This window comes from Carex rostrata, chromosome 18 (assembly GCF_964058835.1).
Source record: "Carex rostrata chromosome 18, lpCarRost1.2, whole genome shotgun sequence".
Taxonomy (NCBI): domain Eukaryota; kingdom Viridiplantae; phylum Streptophyta; class Magnoliopsida; order Poales; family Cyperaceae; genus Carex; species Carex rostrata.
The window spans coordinates 631360-651320 of NC_135935.1; the positions used below are offsets into that span (position 1 = coordinate 631360).

General features: G+C 33.2%; 1 protein-coding gene and 1 long non-coding RNA gene across 2 annotated transcripts; one reads left to right on the top strand and one right to left on the bottom strand.

Annotated features, from left to right (window-relative positions):
* Positions 1–2658, top strand: LOC144569280 (putative cinnamyl alcohol dehydrogenase 5). The gene is made up of 5 exons (XM_078319547.1): positions 1–244; positions 1160–1273; positions 1373–1889; positions 2022–2175; positions 2345–2658. The coding sequence occupies exons 1-5, from the start codon at positions 132–134 to the stop codon at positions 2548–2550; spliced, it is 1104 nt and encodes a 367-aa protein (XP_078175673.1). The 5' UTR covers positions 1–131; the 3' UTR covers positions 2551–2658.
* A 6746-nt stretch (positions 2659–9404) lies between these two features.
* Positions 9405–10371, bottom strand: LOC144569571 (uncharacterized). Its single transcript, XR_013516091.1, has 2 exons — positions 10013–10371; positions 9405–9639 (listed from the first exon to the last, which is right to left on the bottom strand). It is a non-coding gene; the product is annotated as an uncharacterized LOC144569571 (long non-coding RNA).
* Positions 10372–19961: the final 9590 nt, after the last annotated feature.

Sequence of the window (19961 nt, forward strand, 5' to 3'; positions counted from 1 at the left end):
TAAACCTCTGGTCACTCTCTTCTGCTTTCCATCTCTGCATTAACATTTTATCCATCCAGCTAATTAAAGAAAATCTCTCTCTTAAATCCTCCCCCTCCCCTCTTTATTTTTAAAAACTTGAGCGATCTATAATGGCGGCACTGACAAACGGGAATAAGGTAGCGCCAGAGCTTCCACGCAAGGTCTTTGGTCTTGCTGCTCATGATAGCTCCGGTCTTCTCTCTCCTTTCTCCTTTTCCAGAAGGTTCATCTCGCTCTCTCTAGATTTGTACACAGATTTCTGTTAAATCATCGATCTTCCTGATAGATAGTGATTATTTTTTCTTTGAAACTCTAACTGATAGTCTTTGTTGCAAGAGAAGAAGTGTAGAGGTTTATAGTTCATATATATACAAAGGGATTTTTAATTCCTATTAACTTAAATCTCCGGTCTAGGTTGCCGATTTGACTCGAAATATATACGTAAGCTTAACAGATTTGTGCATGTAGATTTATTCTTCATTCAGTCTCTGTGTTGATCGATGTTTGCTATAAACTAAAAATAAACAATAGATGAAAATAAATCAAAGGTGGATAAAAACCTCCCTCGCCTTTTCAATTAAATTTTCGTGGTTTTTCCTTAGTATAGCACTTCCAAAGTGACTTCACTTTTTACACATTTTCTTTTGTTGCATTTGCTAAGCGTGTGGATGTAGAGATTTATAGTCTGTTGTTTTATTGCTTTCATCTTGTTTAGTACTTATTGATACTTCAATTGGATTAAGAAAAGAGTAACAAATTTCACAGTCTTAAACAAATCTGAATAGATCAATAAGCGGAAATCTGTCAATTATAAGTCTTTTAAGCTCATATTTGATTTTGATATAATCTATACAATAACTAAGGGATGCAGATCTGTAAAAGCGGTAAGAAGGCCCATCTTACTAGTTATTTTTATAAATAACATAATTTATTTCATCGCACTTATATTAAATAAATTACAAGGAATGTTGATATAAAACGCCTTGAAATGTTGACATCATCCTCTTTCGCTGTTCATGTTTTATAGATTATTTCAATAATTTGAAAATTAATAGACTAATTTTATGATGCCAATTTAAACCTTTTGCATTATGTTGTGCCATCCTTAACTAATTAACCAATTTCTCTAATTTAACAGGAACAATGGAGACAATGACGTGACATTAAAAATATTGTATTGCGGTATCTGCCACTCTGATTTGCACAGCTTAATGAACGAATGGAAGAACACCATGTACCCCATTGTCCCAGGGTAAATCCGAAATCTGACACTTTGAGTATATAATCTCAACAAATAGTTCTTTCAGTTGTTTCTGTTTAACTTTAACATCATAAAGCTTTCTTTTGACAGGCATGAGATCGTAGGTGAAGTCACTGAAGTCGGCTCCAAGGTCAACAAATTCAAACTCGGAGACAAAGTGGGGATAAGTTGCTTGGTCAACTCATGCCGCTCTTGCCCTGGCTGTACAACAGGCTTTGAAAACTACTGCCCAGTACCGATTCTCACCTACAACTCAGTGGACTCAGAAGATGGTACCGTAACCTATGGTGGCTATTCTGACATGATAGTTGTCAACCAGGACTTTGTGATTCGCATCCCTGAGGGTCTTCCACTAGACAAGGCTGCCCCACTGCTCTGTGCTGGTATTACTGTTTACTCACCAATGAAATATCACGGGCTTAATGCGCCAGGAATGCACTTAGGGGTTGCGGGTCTTGGTGGTTTGGGCCATGTGGCTGTCAAATTTGGGAAGGCATTTGGAATGAAGGTGACGGTTATCAGTTCCAGCCCGAGCAAAGAGAAGGAGGCGATTGAGAGGTTGGGTGCTGATTCATTCTTGGTTAGTAGCAATGCCGAAAAAATGAAGGTATGTAATTTTTTTTCAATTTTAAAATTCCATACATCAATATATAATCCTGTGATGTCAATTCTTGCTTAAAAAAGAAATATGTCATTAACATGAGGTTGATTTCATTTTCTTCACCCCTCTTGGTCATAGGCTGCAATCTTCAGTATGGATGGAATAATTAACACTGTCTCTGCTTCACATTCTGTTGTCCCTCTTCTAGCACTTCTCAAACCAAATGGAAAGATGATAATGGTTGGTATACCAGACAAGCCCTTGGAGGTCCCTGCTTTCTCTTTGATTATGGGTGCGTGGTTCTATTAGTATTTACATGTTTAATCGATCACTAATTTCCGTTGTACTCGTTTCATTGATTTTAGGAAGCAACAATTTATTTCTTCTTAGCAATTTCAATGTTTCAAGTTTTCTATTAGAACTCAACCCAATTCAGGCGCTAATAAAACTTTGCTGTACAGGAGGGAAGATTCTAGCTGGAAGCTGTATTGGAGGGATAGCGGATACACAAGAGATGATTGATTTTGCAGGCAAGCATAATATAACAGCCGAAATAGAATTGATTGGTGCTGACTATGTGAACAAGGCAATGGAGCGGCTTGCCAAGGCAGATGTCAGATACCGCTTTGTCATTGATATTGCCAACACATTGAAGCCTAATATTTGATTTGGTCGATATCTTGAGCTTAACAAAAATAGTTGAAATGAGTTGTTGGTTATTATATGCTTTGAACAGTTGTGAGTGCATGCAATAAGATATTTGAGTTTCTGTTTTGAGAATCTGGTACAGTTGGCAATGTTTTGAGATTTATATACTTAAAGTGTCGGCTTTCAGATTATAAAATCTTGTTAGTTCAAGCGAAATGATGAAGGTGTTTTAACTCCTTTTGTCCTTCTATTGCGTTTCTATTACAAATTTACAATACCGAATTGGAACTGCAATTCCATGCTACATTCGTTGGTTGCAGTCTTGCAGATCCTGTTTTACTGCAAAATAGTGGAACATGCAGAAAAAAATGACCTCCATCAGCTTGTATCCATGAGTTGTGTTCTTTTATTGTTCCCAAAAAAATCAAGTGCCAGAATGAATATAAGAAATAAGGGACATGGCTTTAAATTTGAACTACCGCAAATATGTGAACAAACTTAGTCCAATATTTCAATCTGAGATATCCTTTCTAATTTTTGAAAAACCCCCCTTTGGTCTGACAAATGTCGAAAGATGGTGAAAACGGAAATAGGAGGAAAATACAAGTTCTTAGTTCAATTCAATAATTATTTATCCTGATTGCACTGAGAGTATTAATATATCACTGCTAATTGCAGTATTAAGCAAACAAAAAACTAAAATTAAGCAGTTGTCGTGATGCTCAGGATATATTAATTTAATTTATATCCTTTCTCCAGTTTCTCATTGTCCAGTCTTTCATGCAATTCACAAACAAACCACGGGAGCACACAGTAATCGGTTAAGCTTGTCAAAGGTGTAATCACGATACGTAGTTATTACAAATTTGCAATTGCAATTCATAAGCTCATGTCCTCTTCTCCAGTTTCTCCTTGTCCAGTCTTTCTCCTCCCCTCTGTTCCAGCCTCCTGGAGCTATCACGCAGGACTGCTCAGTCCTCTGTGTCCCACTGTTCGTTGAGCTTGTCAGAGGTGTTGTCGAGGAGTACGACAGGATGAAACCTCTGAGTGACACAAATTGTAATTAAACTGTCAATGGACGCAGCATGAGTATCTCATTCTTACTTTTTTACATTAACGGGAGAAATTTTATATTTACCATAAAAAATAAACCATTTAACCACAATTTTATGTAAATTTCAAATTTGACACAGCTGCAATTATAAACGGTAGTCACTTTTTTGGTGTCTGCAACGACAAATGGCAGACACAAAATTTGTCCGCCATTCGTCATTGCGGTTAGTTATTTTGTTAAAATTCTGAAATTCAATGATTCCGTTGAATATATTTTTTTATTCATTTTGAAAATGAATAGAGCTTACAATTTTAATATAGGGGGAATTTCACGTATACCCCTCAAAAACTTCAAAAACTCACAAATTTACCCATTTTATTATATTTTATATTAAAACTCATTCTAAAATCTTAAAATACCCATTTTACCATTTATTAAAAGCATATAAAGCTCATCAAACTCAAATTTAAATCTAAAGGGTTCCTCTACCGTTTGATCTATGTGCATCACATTAAGATCTGTGCATAGTGCTTCAATTTCGTGTTGATCTAGCATGCACGGATCTTAAAGCAATATTGATGGGTGCGCATCGCATTAAGATCTGTGCACGTCACATCAATATACGTGCGTGTTCGCATCAAGATTCGTGCTGATCTTGCGCATGCTTATTTAAAAGCAGTTTGGACGGTAGAAAAATTGTTCAGATTCAATTTTGAGTTTGATAGGCTTTATATATACTTTTAATAAAAGAGTAAAATAGGTATTTTATAAATTTAAAATAAGTTTTAATATAAAAGACAATAAAATGGGTAAATTTGTGAGTATTTGAAGTTTAGAGGGGGAAATATGTAATTTCAAACTTTAGAGGGGGAAATATGTAATTTTGAAGTTTTTGAGGGGTATACGTGAAATTCCCCCTTTAATATATAAGAATGAATATCAAACAAAATCAGTGTTCTAAATAGCTAGCTATAGCGGCTTTGGACCTAGAAAGCTAAGCTACGGGTTAAAACTACGCTAATCGAGCTATGGTCGCTATAGCGCTAATAGCAGTCCGCTATAGCGGGTAGCGCATACCGGCAATAGCGGTCCACTATGCTACATGAGCTTATGATTTTGCAATTTTAATGGGCTTTATTGTTCAGATGGATTTTTTTTTACTTTATCAAGCTATATCAATACAATGGAGCATGTGCGGGCTATACCGCTATATCAATTAAATTTTGTATCATGCATTATTGTTGGGCTTTTCAAAAATGAAAAATTAAAACAATACCTAGAGACCTTGTCCGTGAGAAATTGAAACGAAATGAAACCATATGTATATATGTATATTATAACTTCTTAATCAATTTGGCGTTTTTTTTTTCTTAATGAGACATGTTTACTATTAGTAGAAATATAAAATATAATTTTTGAAATAAAAAAATGCTATTTATGATAGCTTCCGCTATAGCTGTGTTATTCGCTAAAGCTTTTTTTTTTGTCTCCCCGCTATGCAGCTATAAACGCTATTTAGAACCTTGAACAAAATAGATAAAATATCTTATAATTTAGATGTATTAAAAGTACTACGAAACATTTTTCAGCCATGATTTTTTGCAGCTATAAAAAAAAAATTATGTTGTTCTACTTGAAATAAATAAATAAATGTGTTAGATTTGAGTTATTAATCTTGGTTCAAAAATCATTTCTAGATAAACAGAAAAATTATTGTGGTTCTTCTAGTACATTCAAAATCTAAGGCAATCCATCTATTTGCCTAGAAATTATTTTATATTTTTTATATTTTAATATATTATTAAAATCACTTCTAGAGAAATAAATGAAGTACCTAAGAATTTAAATGTACTAGAAGGACCACGATATTTTTTTTATTTATTTAGAAGTAATTTTTAAACCAGGATCAATAACTCAGATTCAAAACATTATTATCTTTTTCCAATAACAAAAAATCATGCTTGAAAAATATTCATAGTATTTCTAGTACATCTAAATTATAAGATATTTCATCAATTTTGTTTGATATTCTTTTTAGTATATTCAAATTGTAAGTTGCTCCATTCATTTTCAAAAATTAATATAAAAATATATATTCATCGGCACTATTGATCACTGAATTCCAAAACAAAATAGCTATCTGCAATTACAAATGGCGGACCAATTTCATGTCCAACATTTGTTATTATTGTTGTTGTAAGCAATAATCTAATACTCTATTTAACTAATTTGTAAAACACATAATTGTTGAATTTTCTTGAACTAAGATATTTGCAGGTTCATAAAATTTAGAATTGTAACATAACTATTGAGGATATTCCCTTTGTCTTTGAGTTATTTGACTGCACTGTTGTTCTGATAAATGTTAAGGGTTCAAAATCAATATCATCTCCTCACAAGCTTTCTAAAAAGCGATCATATGCTGAAATTAGACACTTGAGAGCTAAGATATGCCAGTTTGAAGATTGTTGAAATTCCACAACACTTATAAAGCATTGTAACAATTGTCATCAAAACCCTAGATTTTTTTTCCCCCTCTATATAAATAGAAACATTGGATAGGTTCTCATATGTGCTATCAGTCACCATACACTTTGAAAATTCATCTTACTCTGCTAAAAAGAGCCTCCATTGTTTTTTTTTCTTAAAACTTCAACAACTTCAAATTTACTCTATCAAAATTCAATCTTGATTAGAATTAGAGTGATTTGTGAGAGACCTCTTGTTTATTCAAACATTAGAGCATTGAGTGTTCGCTTCTTTGGGCCGTGTGACCTTTTGAATTTTATAAAGGCTCACCGATTTCACTTTGTACTAATTTCTCACTGGATAAAGAAAGACACATCATCGCAAAGGTCGTGGAGCTCTGAAGATGTAGGTATCTTTAAGCCAAACTCCATACATATATATCTCGTGTCAAGTGTCTCTCTTCTATTTATTTTACGTACACTTGTTTATTGTTTAGTTTCTTGATTCCGCCAAAAATAACATACCTACACACGAGATTTATTTTAATAATAGACTATCAAACTAATTAGGGTTACAATTTTATAAGGTTCCATATTCACACACACACACCCTCTAGGTGCTCTTAGGGACAACAGTTGCGGACACCAAAAATATATCTGCCATTTGTATTTCCAGCCGTGTTAAATTTGACATTTACAGAAAAATATGGTTAAATGGTCTATCTTTTTTTTTAAATGTCAAATTTAAAAATTTGGACATTAACGGATAATAAATGTATAATTATTGAATAAATTAATCGCTTATAATTTAACTTAAAAATATTGCAAATAAATAAATACTAAACACATCATGTTCATAATATCATAAGATATAAAAAAATTCATTATTAATCTCATTACTTTTTAAAATATAAATAATTGAGTAAAACAATATAAAATGTTGTACAAATATATTTTATCATAAAATATAAATGCTTAGAAAATAAATTGTGTCATATAAAAATATATAAATCAATCTAATTATAAAAATAAAAAAGATTTAGTTGTAGATATGAATGAAAAATTATTATATATAATTTTATTTTTATCAATTATTCAATAAAATAATGGGTACAAAATATTTTTTATTCTAATTAAGCTAACAAAAAATTTATTTACCCACATCCTTAAACATTTTTAAGCATACCTACTTTAAAGAATATGATACAAAAAAAGGGTTTCGTTACACCCTATGTTACTCCGATACGTATCTATTGGATCCATATCTGTATCGGGTGCGTATCGGATATGGATATGCACCCAATACGGACTCGATACGTGTCCGATACTCCATTTGGCGTATCAGCCTACGTGGCGTATCCTTACTCTCATGATACGGTCTCTAATACCGATGCTCCATTTGGCGTATCATGGCGTATCCTTACTCTCATGGTATGTGCAGAAGCTGTGAACCACGCATGAACCGCTTAGAGCTGGTGCACCGTGCACCGCGTATGGACCTAGCCAAAACATATTTCTAGCGCCAGGGAGATTCGAAATGGGGTGCTTTGGTCCGACCCACATAGTTCTCAACCACGTCGCTAGTTGGGTTTTGTTGTTCATATCTACTAACTAATATAATTATTGTATACTTGGACTAACCCCTATTTGTTATACCTAATACAAGTTTAAATTAATAATATAATTAATATAATAATATATATAATAAACGTATCGTATCCTTGATTTTTGAAAATTACCGTATCGCCATATCTGATACAACACCCATATCCGTATCCATGCAACATAGGTTACATCCCTTATTTCCCTGCTAGTTGTTTTATTTGCCCATGTGAAGAGTCTGGTCCAAGCGTGCAGTGTTATAAGTTATAACGTAACTTCCTTTTTTTCTGGTAATTCAGTACAAGTTCTCAAGAAAGATGGCATGATGATTTCATTTGTATACAACATGAATTCCACGGTTTTCTCGAGTGTTTTTTTTTAAAAAAAAAAAACATTTTTATGATATTTAAAAGAAATTAGTATAAAGTGATAACAGAGAGGAAATTATTTGAATTGTAGAATGATTTCATTATCGCGATGTCACAGTATCTTTACAATAGCCAGTATATATATATAGGCTTTATTTAGAGGCGGATGTAGGAAGCCAATATGAAAATCAATTGATTCTCATCTATTTAAATTTGTTTGTTATTCGTTTAAATTTGTAGGCTGAAAATGTTATTACTTATTACACATCCATCTCACGCAGCGATCTTATTACTTGCTTTCACGGAATTGGGGAGAACCTATCTTGTTCTTTCTCAAAATAAAAAAGAAAAGGAAACGGTTACTTTTTCAGCTGCCTTTTTGGGATTTTATTTTAAAAATAGAATTAATTTTAACTATTTTAAGAAAACAAGCACTATTGATTTGTTTTTTATAAAAAAAAAATATAGATCGATGGAGGAAGAATTTTAAAATTTTTTTGAGCCATCTTATATTGGTTGTTTGTACTTATTTCTGAGCTGTTTTTGTTTTTAAAAAACAAACCAACCAAGCTTGTTAGAATAATTAATATTGATTCTATTTTAAAAACAAAATTTTTCTTTTTGATTTGACAAATCAAAAACAAATTGCTACATGGGTTCAAAAGCGACTTGAAGTATGCTTGCTTGGATTTTCCGAGGGCTCACTTGTTACATCAAGGGACGGGACCCCACGGCTTATATAAAATATAAAAACGGTTATTGAAATCAATTTCAGTTCTTGAAATTCATTTATTTCTCTAGAAGTGATTTTAATAATATATTAAAATATAAAAAATATAAAATAATTTCTAGGCAAATAGATGGATTGCCTTAGATTTTGAATGTACTAGAAGAACCACAATAATTTTTCTGTTTATCTAGAAATGATTTTTGAACCAAAATTAATAACTCAAATCTAACACATTTATTGAAATCAATTTCAGTTATTGAAATCAATAATCTAACACATTTGCAAAACGGTTATTGAAATCAATTTCAGTTCTTAATTGCATAACTCCTACAACCATGCAATTGCAAATCCAATTTTTTCGCTCCAAATCAACGAATTTAATGAAGTTTGACCGACCCTTTGACCAGAACTGACCCCTTCCTTTCTCCGCAAAATCAATTTCCTTTCTCCGCGAAATCAATTTCCTTCCTTTCCTTCCTATGACCAGAACTGAACACCTCCAAAACCAACATTAATGACTAAATCCAAAATCTATAACACCAAGAAAACAGAAACATGTGTAAATGACTATTAACTCATTATTCATAATCAACCAAGAAATTTTGGAATCCTGACAAGTGCTTAAACAAATAAATTGAAGAAAAAAAGGGAGAGGCCGAAATGCAGTAATACTATTTTCATCATATAGCAGCACAGAATGAAAAATTGAAAACAAAATAATACTCATTAAAGTGCTTAAAAGTAGACTACAAGTAACAAAGAATCCTAAAATTATAACCATATAGCAACAGATCTCCAACAACTTTCATCCCTGTTCGAACCAATGTGAAGTAGATTGAAGATGCCCATATTACTATCTTTCAAGTATGCAAATTGCGAGTATTCCCTGCTAAACAATAACCAGAAATCAATTAAGACTTTGCAAAATAAATTATAATCAGAAAATACAATCATTTTTGCATTATTTTTTTTTTCAAATAAGACGTGTTCCAAAAGGACAATTCTTCATCATTCTTTTAAAATTTCAAGTATACAAAATATATTTAAATTTATCTAAGACAACTCAGCTTGAAATGTAAAATTTGCGGAAAGGTGCATATACATAATGGAATTCTTACTTTTAATTAAATCTACTTATCTAATTTGAACAATTTTCAACTCAACCGAACTGCATTTTAATTGATTACATAAATTCCAACATTACATTACAAAGTTACCAAGAATTCTTAATTATGCCATAATAAGTTAGTCTTATTTACCTCACTGTTTACGAAGATATCTGGAGACTTAGTCTAATTTCCTAGCACCTTTTGAATGTCTGAAAGAAGCCGTTCTGCGATGCTGCGGCTGAAGTCCTCCCTGAAAAGAGTATTTTGATATAAGCTCTCTGGTGCTCTTAATTTAAAAAATTTTAAATAATAGCTTTGTTTACAAAATTACAAGAAGATAATAATGGAAACTTAGTGTTCCTTATTGCTTTTCATGTTTATTTCTCGCTTGAAAACTGAAGTACTTAAGTGATATTTTCTCTATTTATTTTAAATGGTCACAAGCATTAAGTATTTAAAATTTGAAGTGGCCTTGATTATACTCGTAGTTGAACCTTTCTGAAGTGATGTTTTCTTGTACAAAGGTCGGTTTTGACTCGTACCAGCTGGAAAAGTAAGAAAGGAAGAGACATAGTACCCGTAAGTAACTTCCTTGATAGAAGAGAAGCTTTCGAAATAGTTCATCTTTCTCCACTCAGAAACAAGCAACTTGCCAGAACTTCACCCTCTAGTAACATCTCATTCAATTGGAGATCTCCGGTCAGAAACAAGCAACCTATCGAACAAACATGAGCTGTAGGAAATTTTTTTGCCTGTTCAGGAGATACATGATGTTCCTGAATCAGATGCAGAGAGAATAAATCAAGATTTGATTAACAGGCTGGAGATGATCAGGATGCCAAACTCCATCACCACCGAAGAGAAAAGTACTACTAATGTGAAAATCGAAGGAGCAAAAAAGACTCAGGAAAAGGTCAAACAAGGAGATGATGTAACTATTCCAGAGGATTTTCGGTGCCCTATTTCTCTTGAGCTAATGTGAGATTCAGTTATTGTGTCAACTGGACAGGTTTGTAAATGGGGTACCAATATCTAAGGGCAATTAATTGTTCTTGTGTACATAATTTTGCTGGACCTGACGAGTACCTGCCCATACAGTTACCGGGCACCAGTAAAACAGTACATATTTTACCAATACTTGATACACAGATATAGGTGGCCAAAGGTATGTAGCTATATTAGATATATGGTGTTGAAACTTTTGACTGAAATCTTTGCATGAAACACCTAGGCCCTAGCATGCCAAAACCAAATCACAGGAAAAAGGTTGACTAGTAATATAGACAAAAGCTCTGATATACTATGAACAATGGGGCTTAAAAAAAAATTGGTCCAAACCAACAGGGTTTCTAGATGTGTCAGCTTGTAAAACCTAGTACCAGTCGGCTAACCTTATCTGATGACGTGCACTCTAGCTCGAAGCACTTTATACTGTATTCAATTGCTTGGTGCACTCGCTCGCCATGTGGCTATACTCCTTGCAGTTCCAGCACAACTTTTGTGATGGGCACTCAGCTGCTATATGGCTGTTTATAATCATTTCATCTGACAACAAAATTCAAATTAACATCAGAACCAGGCAACCAGCTTCATGCATCAAACAAAACAGAAAAATAGATTATATTCAATAATTCGACATGTTTCCTAGTTCTGAACAAAATTTCTTATCAACTAATCGGTTGAGTTTCTTTTCCAAAACAAAACAAAATAGATGAGTTCACTACAATTGAACCTCAATTGAAAGAGCATGAATAAAAAACCTACCAGTGTAAGCAAATTGATTAAAAATTCCTACTAATAAACCGAGAGATGTTGGTCAAACGAACCATAGCAAGGAATAAGCATAAATTGGGCAACAGAATTCGCCACAAATAATGTAGACCAAATCCACAATCAAATATAAATCGAATAGAAGTTATAATTCAGCACTCACCCCAATAATACAACAAGGAAGATCTCCGTATCAATGAGCAATTCCTCTTCAATTGTTCTAAAAAAGTAGATGCGAAATAGGAGAAATTCTAGCCGCGACACAGAGAGGGGCGAAGAGATGGAAGGGAGCGATTGTGATATTTTCTTGGAGCGCGGCTGTATTGAAACGGGGAGGGGAAGAACGGAGGAATGGAGGCAAAAATGGTGAAAGGGAGGTACGGTGGAGGAGGAACGGGGACGGGAAGGGGAAGAAGGGTAGAGGAAAGTTTCCGTTGACAGTAGCTCAAGTAGCGACGAGCAGATCTCTCGCGATTTGAAGTTTTTGAGCGATTTGCAAGCCTTGCAAATCCTGAAAGCTTTCGTTTCTGAAATTCTCTCTCCATCGGTGTCTTGCGGATTTGAAATGACACGTCGGACTTTGCAAGCGTAATTGCAAGCCGATGGAGATGCTCACAAGGTAGCCGACTTAACTAATTACTTCTGCAAGACTCACATGTGATCCTCGCCAGGAATTTTTATTTTTATAAACCATAACTAAAAAGAAAAAAAAGATTTTTATGAAACAAACATGATTATTTATTTTTTTTACAAAATTCATAAAAATCGAAATACCATTTCGATTTCAAAAATTATTTATTTTTTATTTTTTTGGACCGAAATGGCAATTTAGTTCTAGGTTTTTTTATAATTTTTCAACGTATTTTTTCTCGAAATCTGTGAAAACAGATGGGACCGAAATAACAATTCGGTCCCAAAAACAAAGGGACCGAAATAACATTTCAGTTCTTATGATTTTTGTAAATAAAAAGTAATCATAGTGATTTCATAAAAAATCTTTTTTCTAATTATAGTTTATAAAAAAAAATTCCCTCACTAGTCACCAGTGACGTCAAAGTATTGTTTCTCACACGGTCACACTTTAATTTTATTATTTTTAAAAATTATTGATTATGTAATGTAATAAGGAGAGTCTTATATATTTCTAATTGGTTTCAAATTATGCATAAATTAAACTATATCAGAAATTCAGAATGAGCGAACATGGACTCAAGGTTAGGGGTGAAAACGGAGTCGGATTATCCGATCCGAATCCGCTCCGTATTCGTTTATTATCCGTATCCGTTTTGTCCGGAGCGGATAATTCACGGATCCGGATCCAGATAATTTCTTAATATCCATACTATATCCAGATACGGATTCGGATAAATTCCGCTACTCGTAAACGGAACGGATATCCGAATATATCCGAACCCGCAACTGCTATGCTGGCTACCCGTGAAGGCTGAACCAGCGAAATTATTTGAAAAGTATTCAAAAGTGCTGTTGGCGTGAATCGAACCAAAGCCATCATGTTTAAGAACCAAGACACACATCCACTATACCAAACACTCTTTTGTGTTATTAGAGCACTTCTTGGCTATTTAACAGAGCTTATTCTTTTATTTTTCATTCACTTCAATTTCTTCAATTCCGTTGTTCTCCATTCCAAATCTTTTATTTATATCTAATTTGTTTTTAATTTTCATTATATTTTCTTTCTGTTTATTATCTAATATAACAAATTTTGTATCTTTATATTATTTTTGTATTCCTCATATTAGTTGTATATAAGGTTTATGTGATTCAATTATCCGATAATTATTTGTTTGTATCCGAATTCGAATCCGTATTCGTGGATTATCCGTTCCGTATCCGTATCCGTTTAAGGCGGATTTGGTTTTGAATTTTGATATCCGTTTACTATCCGTATCCGTATTCGTATCCGCTCATTATCCAACGGATGCGGATATGGTATCAGCATTATCCGCTCCGTTTTCACCCCTACTCAAGGTGGCTTGGCAGGTCTCCTTGATAAATAATTTTGTAGAAATAAAAAATGCCTTCTAGTAAGACATAATTGGTTTGGAATAAATTTAATTCTCTAGAGAAAAAAATTAATCTGTATTATATCCGACAACTAATGTCTTAATTTAACATTAACTGAACTTTACGACATTATTAAGTGATTTATTTAGGCCCTGTTCGGCATGCCACAATTTCGTGGGATTTAGATGGGAATAGGGTCAATTTCCTTTTTTTTTTTCAAACCCCGTTTGGCTGTCTTGTTTTTTTCCCAATGGGTTCCCAACTATATTCCTCCATTGTTCCTGTATAAATGCAATTTTGTGGGAAAAAAATTATCATCTCAGACTCAAATTTTTTTTCCAAATCTTCTCTCTCCTCTTTCTTCTCTTACTTCACAATGAAAGTATGAGTCAGTACCTCTGTTTCATTTTATATTCTAACACACCATTCAGCTTGTATATATAAAGACCACAACAAGAATGAAACACCTTTCGCGAGGATAAAAAAGTGACTTTTTGCGACGAACTACTCTCATTCTTCAGCTTTTTCTTTTTGCGACGGTACTTTTCGCGAGGGAGTACCGTCATAAATTTGTTTTTTCTCTCGCGAAAAGTATCTACATTGTTGTAGTGGACATGGATTTAAACTGAATTTTGGTTGTGGGACTAATAAGTTTAGCTCAGAGACCGGATAACACTGCCTTTGCATGTGAGGCAGTGTTTTAAAAGTCAGTTTAGTCGGCCGAATATTCGATTGAATATTCGTATTCGGTTGGAATCCGAATAGAAAATGAGTATTCGGTCTAATATTCAGTTTCAAATATTCGGCCGCATATTTTTTTCCGCATATTATCTATTCGGCCGAATTTTTTCAAATAGAGAATAAGAATCCGAATAAGAACCGAATAAGAACCAAATAAGTTATAATTTAATTTATTTAAATTTGAACTTATGTTTTATTTATGCTTATTCGTAATTTTGTAATTTGTACTGTGGGTTAACTTGTTCTAACTTACGTTATATTTTATTTATGTTTATTTGTAATGTTTATCTATGTTTATTAGTGTTAATGTCTATAATTTTTCATTTGAAAATCCGAATATATAAATCTGAATAAAAATCTGAATAAAAATCTGAATATGCGGCCGCATATCATATATACGGTATTCGGTGGCTTTCTGAATACCAAATAAGAACTAATTATTAAAATACTGCATGTGAGTATGTGACTATGTTTTTTTTTTTTTATTCAAAAAGTCAGTAGCTAGGCAGCATGTCCCTATGTGAGCCAAACAAAACTGGACCCAATTGTTTTTATCTTGGATTTTGTGCTCCTTCAATTAAAAAAAAATGTAAACTAGTATATAAAAAAAACTTATAATTGTGAATTATTTTTTGTATAAATTAAGTGAAAAATATGTGAAAAAAGTAAAGACTAATTATTTTTGTTATAACATTTTCTTATTTAAATAGATGAAAAAATTAAATAAAAATATATTTTAAAATAGATTAAGATTTTTCACAACTAATTTCATGATACAACCGTACACTAATTTTAGTACATTCTCATAATTAATTTTAAAATTGTATCATATTGTGATTAAGATAATAGTTTAAAATTATTAATATAAGAATTGAAATATATGAGTAAAAATACTATATGCAACACACCCTAAAAAATATTTAATGCATTTTAAAAAGACAGTTATTTATAAAGAGATCTCCTTTATTTTGATGCCAATTATGGGACAATGCTCAAGTCTAAACTAAAACAATTAAATAAATATACATATTTCAAAATAAATAAAGATTTCTCATAATTAATCCCATGATACAAACGAACACTCATTTTCTCATATTCTCGTAATTAATCTCATGCATTCTATACCCGTGGGTTCCCACTTTTTCAAAAGTAAATTTTCACTTTTTCAAAAGTGAATTTCCATTCCCATTCTTATTCTCATTCTCATTCCGTAATTCTGTGACATCTGAACACGCTCTTAATGAGATGGATCTGGCGAGTTAAATTCCCACAAGTCATAACTAAATCTGCAATATTAGTATTTTGAATCCGAAATTCAAATGATGATTGGTGGGTAATTTATTGAATATTGAATAACATGTTGTAACCCAATCATTATGGTTTTCTTTTCTTTCTTTTTTCTTTTTTTGCGTGTTACAAGCCCTAGCCCAACATTATGAATATGTTTAAAAATCTATATGAGAGCCAACGACGCAATCCATGTACAATCCGTACCTAACCTCTTTTTTTTCTTCTAAAAGTGGGATCAAGGGAAATAAATCTGCTACCATCTTAAAAGGGATTGTAGGGTCCTATGATTTTAAATCCAACCTTTCATTTGTTTTGAGATTCATGCATAAAAAGCATTATGGAGACCCAGACAGCCCAAAAAATTAAAGGTTGGATTTAGAATCGTAGGACCCTACAATCCCTCAGGATCGTAGCAGATTTATTTCCGAGATCAAGCCTACTGATTTTATTAAGAAATCAGGAATTGTTTAGATACATCCTACCCAGTGTTCTAAATAGCTAGCTATAGTTTTTTCAGACCATAAACGCTAAGCTATGAGATAAAAGTGCGCTAACTCAGCTACGACCGCTATTACCGCTATATGCGACCCGTTATAGCTACCGCTATGTTACATTGACTTGTTTTTTGTAATTTATATAAACTTCTGTACTTCTATTCTTATCTCTAATGCTACGTGGTCTTCTACGATAAGTATGCTAAAACAAACTATGTGCTTCAGTTTTTATTTGTGATTTATTCTCTCATTCTATATCGAGAAATATTCAAATGTTAATTCTTCATTTTGATTGCTCTTCGTATAGTATTCATTTGTAAAATTATTATCATTCGTTTCAATTGAAAGCTAATTATTATTATTATTATTATTATTATTATTATTATTATTATTATGAGATGGGCTACGGTGAGTTGCGAAGTAAAATGCGTTTCTACTTCAGGCCGTATTTTTATTTTGAAAGTCCAAACGACTGATCCGAACGTTAGATGTTTAATCCATATTGAAATGTGCTTGGAGATCAAATTTTACATTTTTTTCAAATTTTTTTACTATTTATGAAGCATTTTTTAAAATTGTTGTTTCGCTGTGAACAGTGAAAAACAGTAAAATTTTCTGGACCATCAGATCAGCGACTTTCAAAATTGCTTAATAAATAGTAAAAAAATTCCAAAAAATGTAAAATTTGGTCTCCAAGCACATTCCAATATGGAAAATAAGATGAACGGTTCGGATCGACATTTTCAACTTTAAAATCGCAAAATATGAGCGTGAAGTAAAATAGTCGCTTTACTTCGCAAACAGTAAAATATGTAGCCCATCTCTATTATTATTATTATTATTATTATTATTATTATTATTATTATATATCAAATGTTTAAATATGTATATTGACTTCATTTATTGTTCGCACAAAAGTATGATATACACAAAGTTTCAGGTACAGCGAGCTGTACCCTTTTAAACCGTGATTTAGCTTTTGAATTATGTTGCAAGTGCACAACTTTCGTTCAAGAGTATAATCAGGTATCGATCCTCAGGGACGGTACAGTTCAACTCTAAATCTTTGCTTGTCTCCGTTAGGTACTAGATTTTGGGAAAACATTGGTTTGATTTGTTTAAATTCCTAAGTTCAATAACATAAAAGGTAAGCAATTAAACGTTTGGTTTTACTTTGATTTTAAAACGAAGTTTCTAGGGTTTCAGATTTCATCCTCAACTCTGCCTCTCTGGACCTTCACGCGACCCTTGTGACGCGACCCGCGTGGTCTCCCATGCGACTCGCGTCGTCCTCGAGTAAATGCAGCATTTGACCTGTTTCTGAGTTATTTGCTTGTGTAAGGATCTGTTGACCGTACCTATTGTTCCTAAACCTCAACTCTCGTTTATTGTCTTAATCAACCTGGTAAGGATGTGCAACTTCACCTTCTTAGATCTACAACCTCAAACTCTCGTTTACTGATATTCAACCTAAGTCAATTGTCTGGTTTGCTAAAGGTATCCACTATCTCTCAATAGATGGAAATTTCACCTCTCAGTTACTATTGATCTCACCTCTCGGATCTAAGATCTACCTCAAATACTTTATCTAATTGCAAGAAACATCAAGGTCAAAGTACTAGAAGAGATGCAAGAAACATTCAACAGTAGACATCAAGATTCATTCAGACAATCACAATCAAGCAATAAAAGAATAATACTCAGGCAATCAAACACAAGAAAAACTCAAATTCAAGTTCAATGCATTACAAACAGAATCTCAGACTACATCAACCCTAGAAATAAGATAGATCTACTCAAGCATGATAAAGAAAGAGATAAGAGAAGAAATCATGATAAAACCGAAGAAGGAATTGGATCTAAGAAGAATCTTCCAATCTTCAGTCCTCAGCTCCTCCTCTTTCTTGAACGACACTCCAAAGGCCTTGAGATTTGAATTCTTCAATTTCTGAGCTCCCCTCTCCAATGGCAGAGGGTGGTCTATTTATAGCTTTCCCAAAACGAATACTTCATTGGGCTTCGTTGTCTGCTCTGGAAACTCTGGACGCGAGTCGCGTCACCAGTGATGCGACCCGCGTTGGAACCTGTCTGATGCGCCTCACGTCTGTGGTAGAGTCAGGGCATGACGCTACCAGCGTCAGGTTTGATACTACCAGCGTCAGGTCTGATGCTACCCGCATCAGAGTCTCAGAATGTCAGTAACTTCCCTGATTTCGCCAGTTTTCTGCAAAATAAGAATGAAAGCATAGCAGTACCACTTTCTATAGATATTCAATGTAATAGACGCTATTTGATGGTTTAAAATGCAGATTTTGGTACGGAAAAAGGTTAGAACAATAGATCAAATATGGTGATATCATTTATCTTATAAAATTAATTGCTCTTTGTTTATTATAATATGTAATACTATGAAGTATGAACTATTAAATAATGTTACTTTTTAAAAAAAATTTCTTCTTATTTACGTAATTGATATAAAGTATAGACTTAAATTAGTTGTCATTTAGTTGTTACATCAATTCTCTAATATTGATTATGTTGATAATTAGTAGAAATATAGAATATAAAATTTAAAAAGGGAAAATCGCTATGTATGATAGCTTTCGTTATAGCTACGCTATTCGCAATAGCTTTTTTTTGTCTCCCCGCTGTGCCGCTATAATCGCTATTTAGAACCTTGATCCTACCAGAATCAAAAGAAAGAAAGTCAACTGATGCATCAAACAAAAAGCTCATATATAATCAAAAAGTTGAAATTAACAAGCACACATACTATCTTAGTGATATCTCCATATTTGATCTATTGTTCCGACCAATTCCTGTACCAAAATCTGCGTTTTAAACCACCAAATCGCGTATTTTACATTGAATATCCATAGAATGTGGTACTGCTGCGATTTCATTCTTATTTTGCATAAAACGGGCGAAATCAGGGAAGTTACTGAATTCTGAGACTCTGCACGCGACCCTCATCACATCTAACGCTACCCTCATCACATCTGACGCGACCCTCATCAGAGTCGATGCGGGTAGCATCAGACCTGACGCTGGTCGCATCGCGAGTCTCCAGAGCAGATAGTGAAGGCCCAATAAAGGCCCAGAATTGAAGTGCTCGTTTTGGAAAGTCTATAAATAGACCACCCCTGCCACCAGAGGGGGAGTTCCGAATTTGAAGATTCAAAACCTCAAGAATTGGAGTATTGATCAAGAAAGAGAGGAAGGAGGGAAGATCCTTGCTAGATTGCTTCATTTGGTTTCATCATGATCCTATCTCTTATCTTTTCTCTTATCTTATCTTTTATGATGTTGTTTGAGTATATCTTTCTTGTTTCTAGGGTTGATGTAGTCTAAAGCTTTGTTTGTAATGCATTGAATCTGAATTTGAAGTTGTTCTTGTGATCAATTGATTGAGTATTATTCTTTCATTGCTTGATTGTGATTGTTTGATTGAATCTTATTGTCTATTGTTGAATGTTTCTTGCATCTCTTCTAATATCTTGACCTTGATCCTTCTTGCAATTTAATCAAGTACTTGAGGTAGGTTAGAGATCTGAAAAGGTAGATCAATTGAACCGAAAGGTGAAATTTCCATCTATTGAGAGATAGTGGATACCTTTAGTAAACCGAACAATTGACTTAGATTGAACACGAATAAACGAGAGTTTGAAGTTGTAGATCTAAGAAGGTGAAATTGCAATTCCTTACTAGGTTTCTGGTGCTAATAAACGAGAGTTGAGGCTCAGGAATCTTAGGTAGGGTCAATAGAACCTTGCACA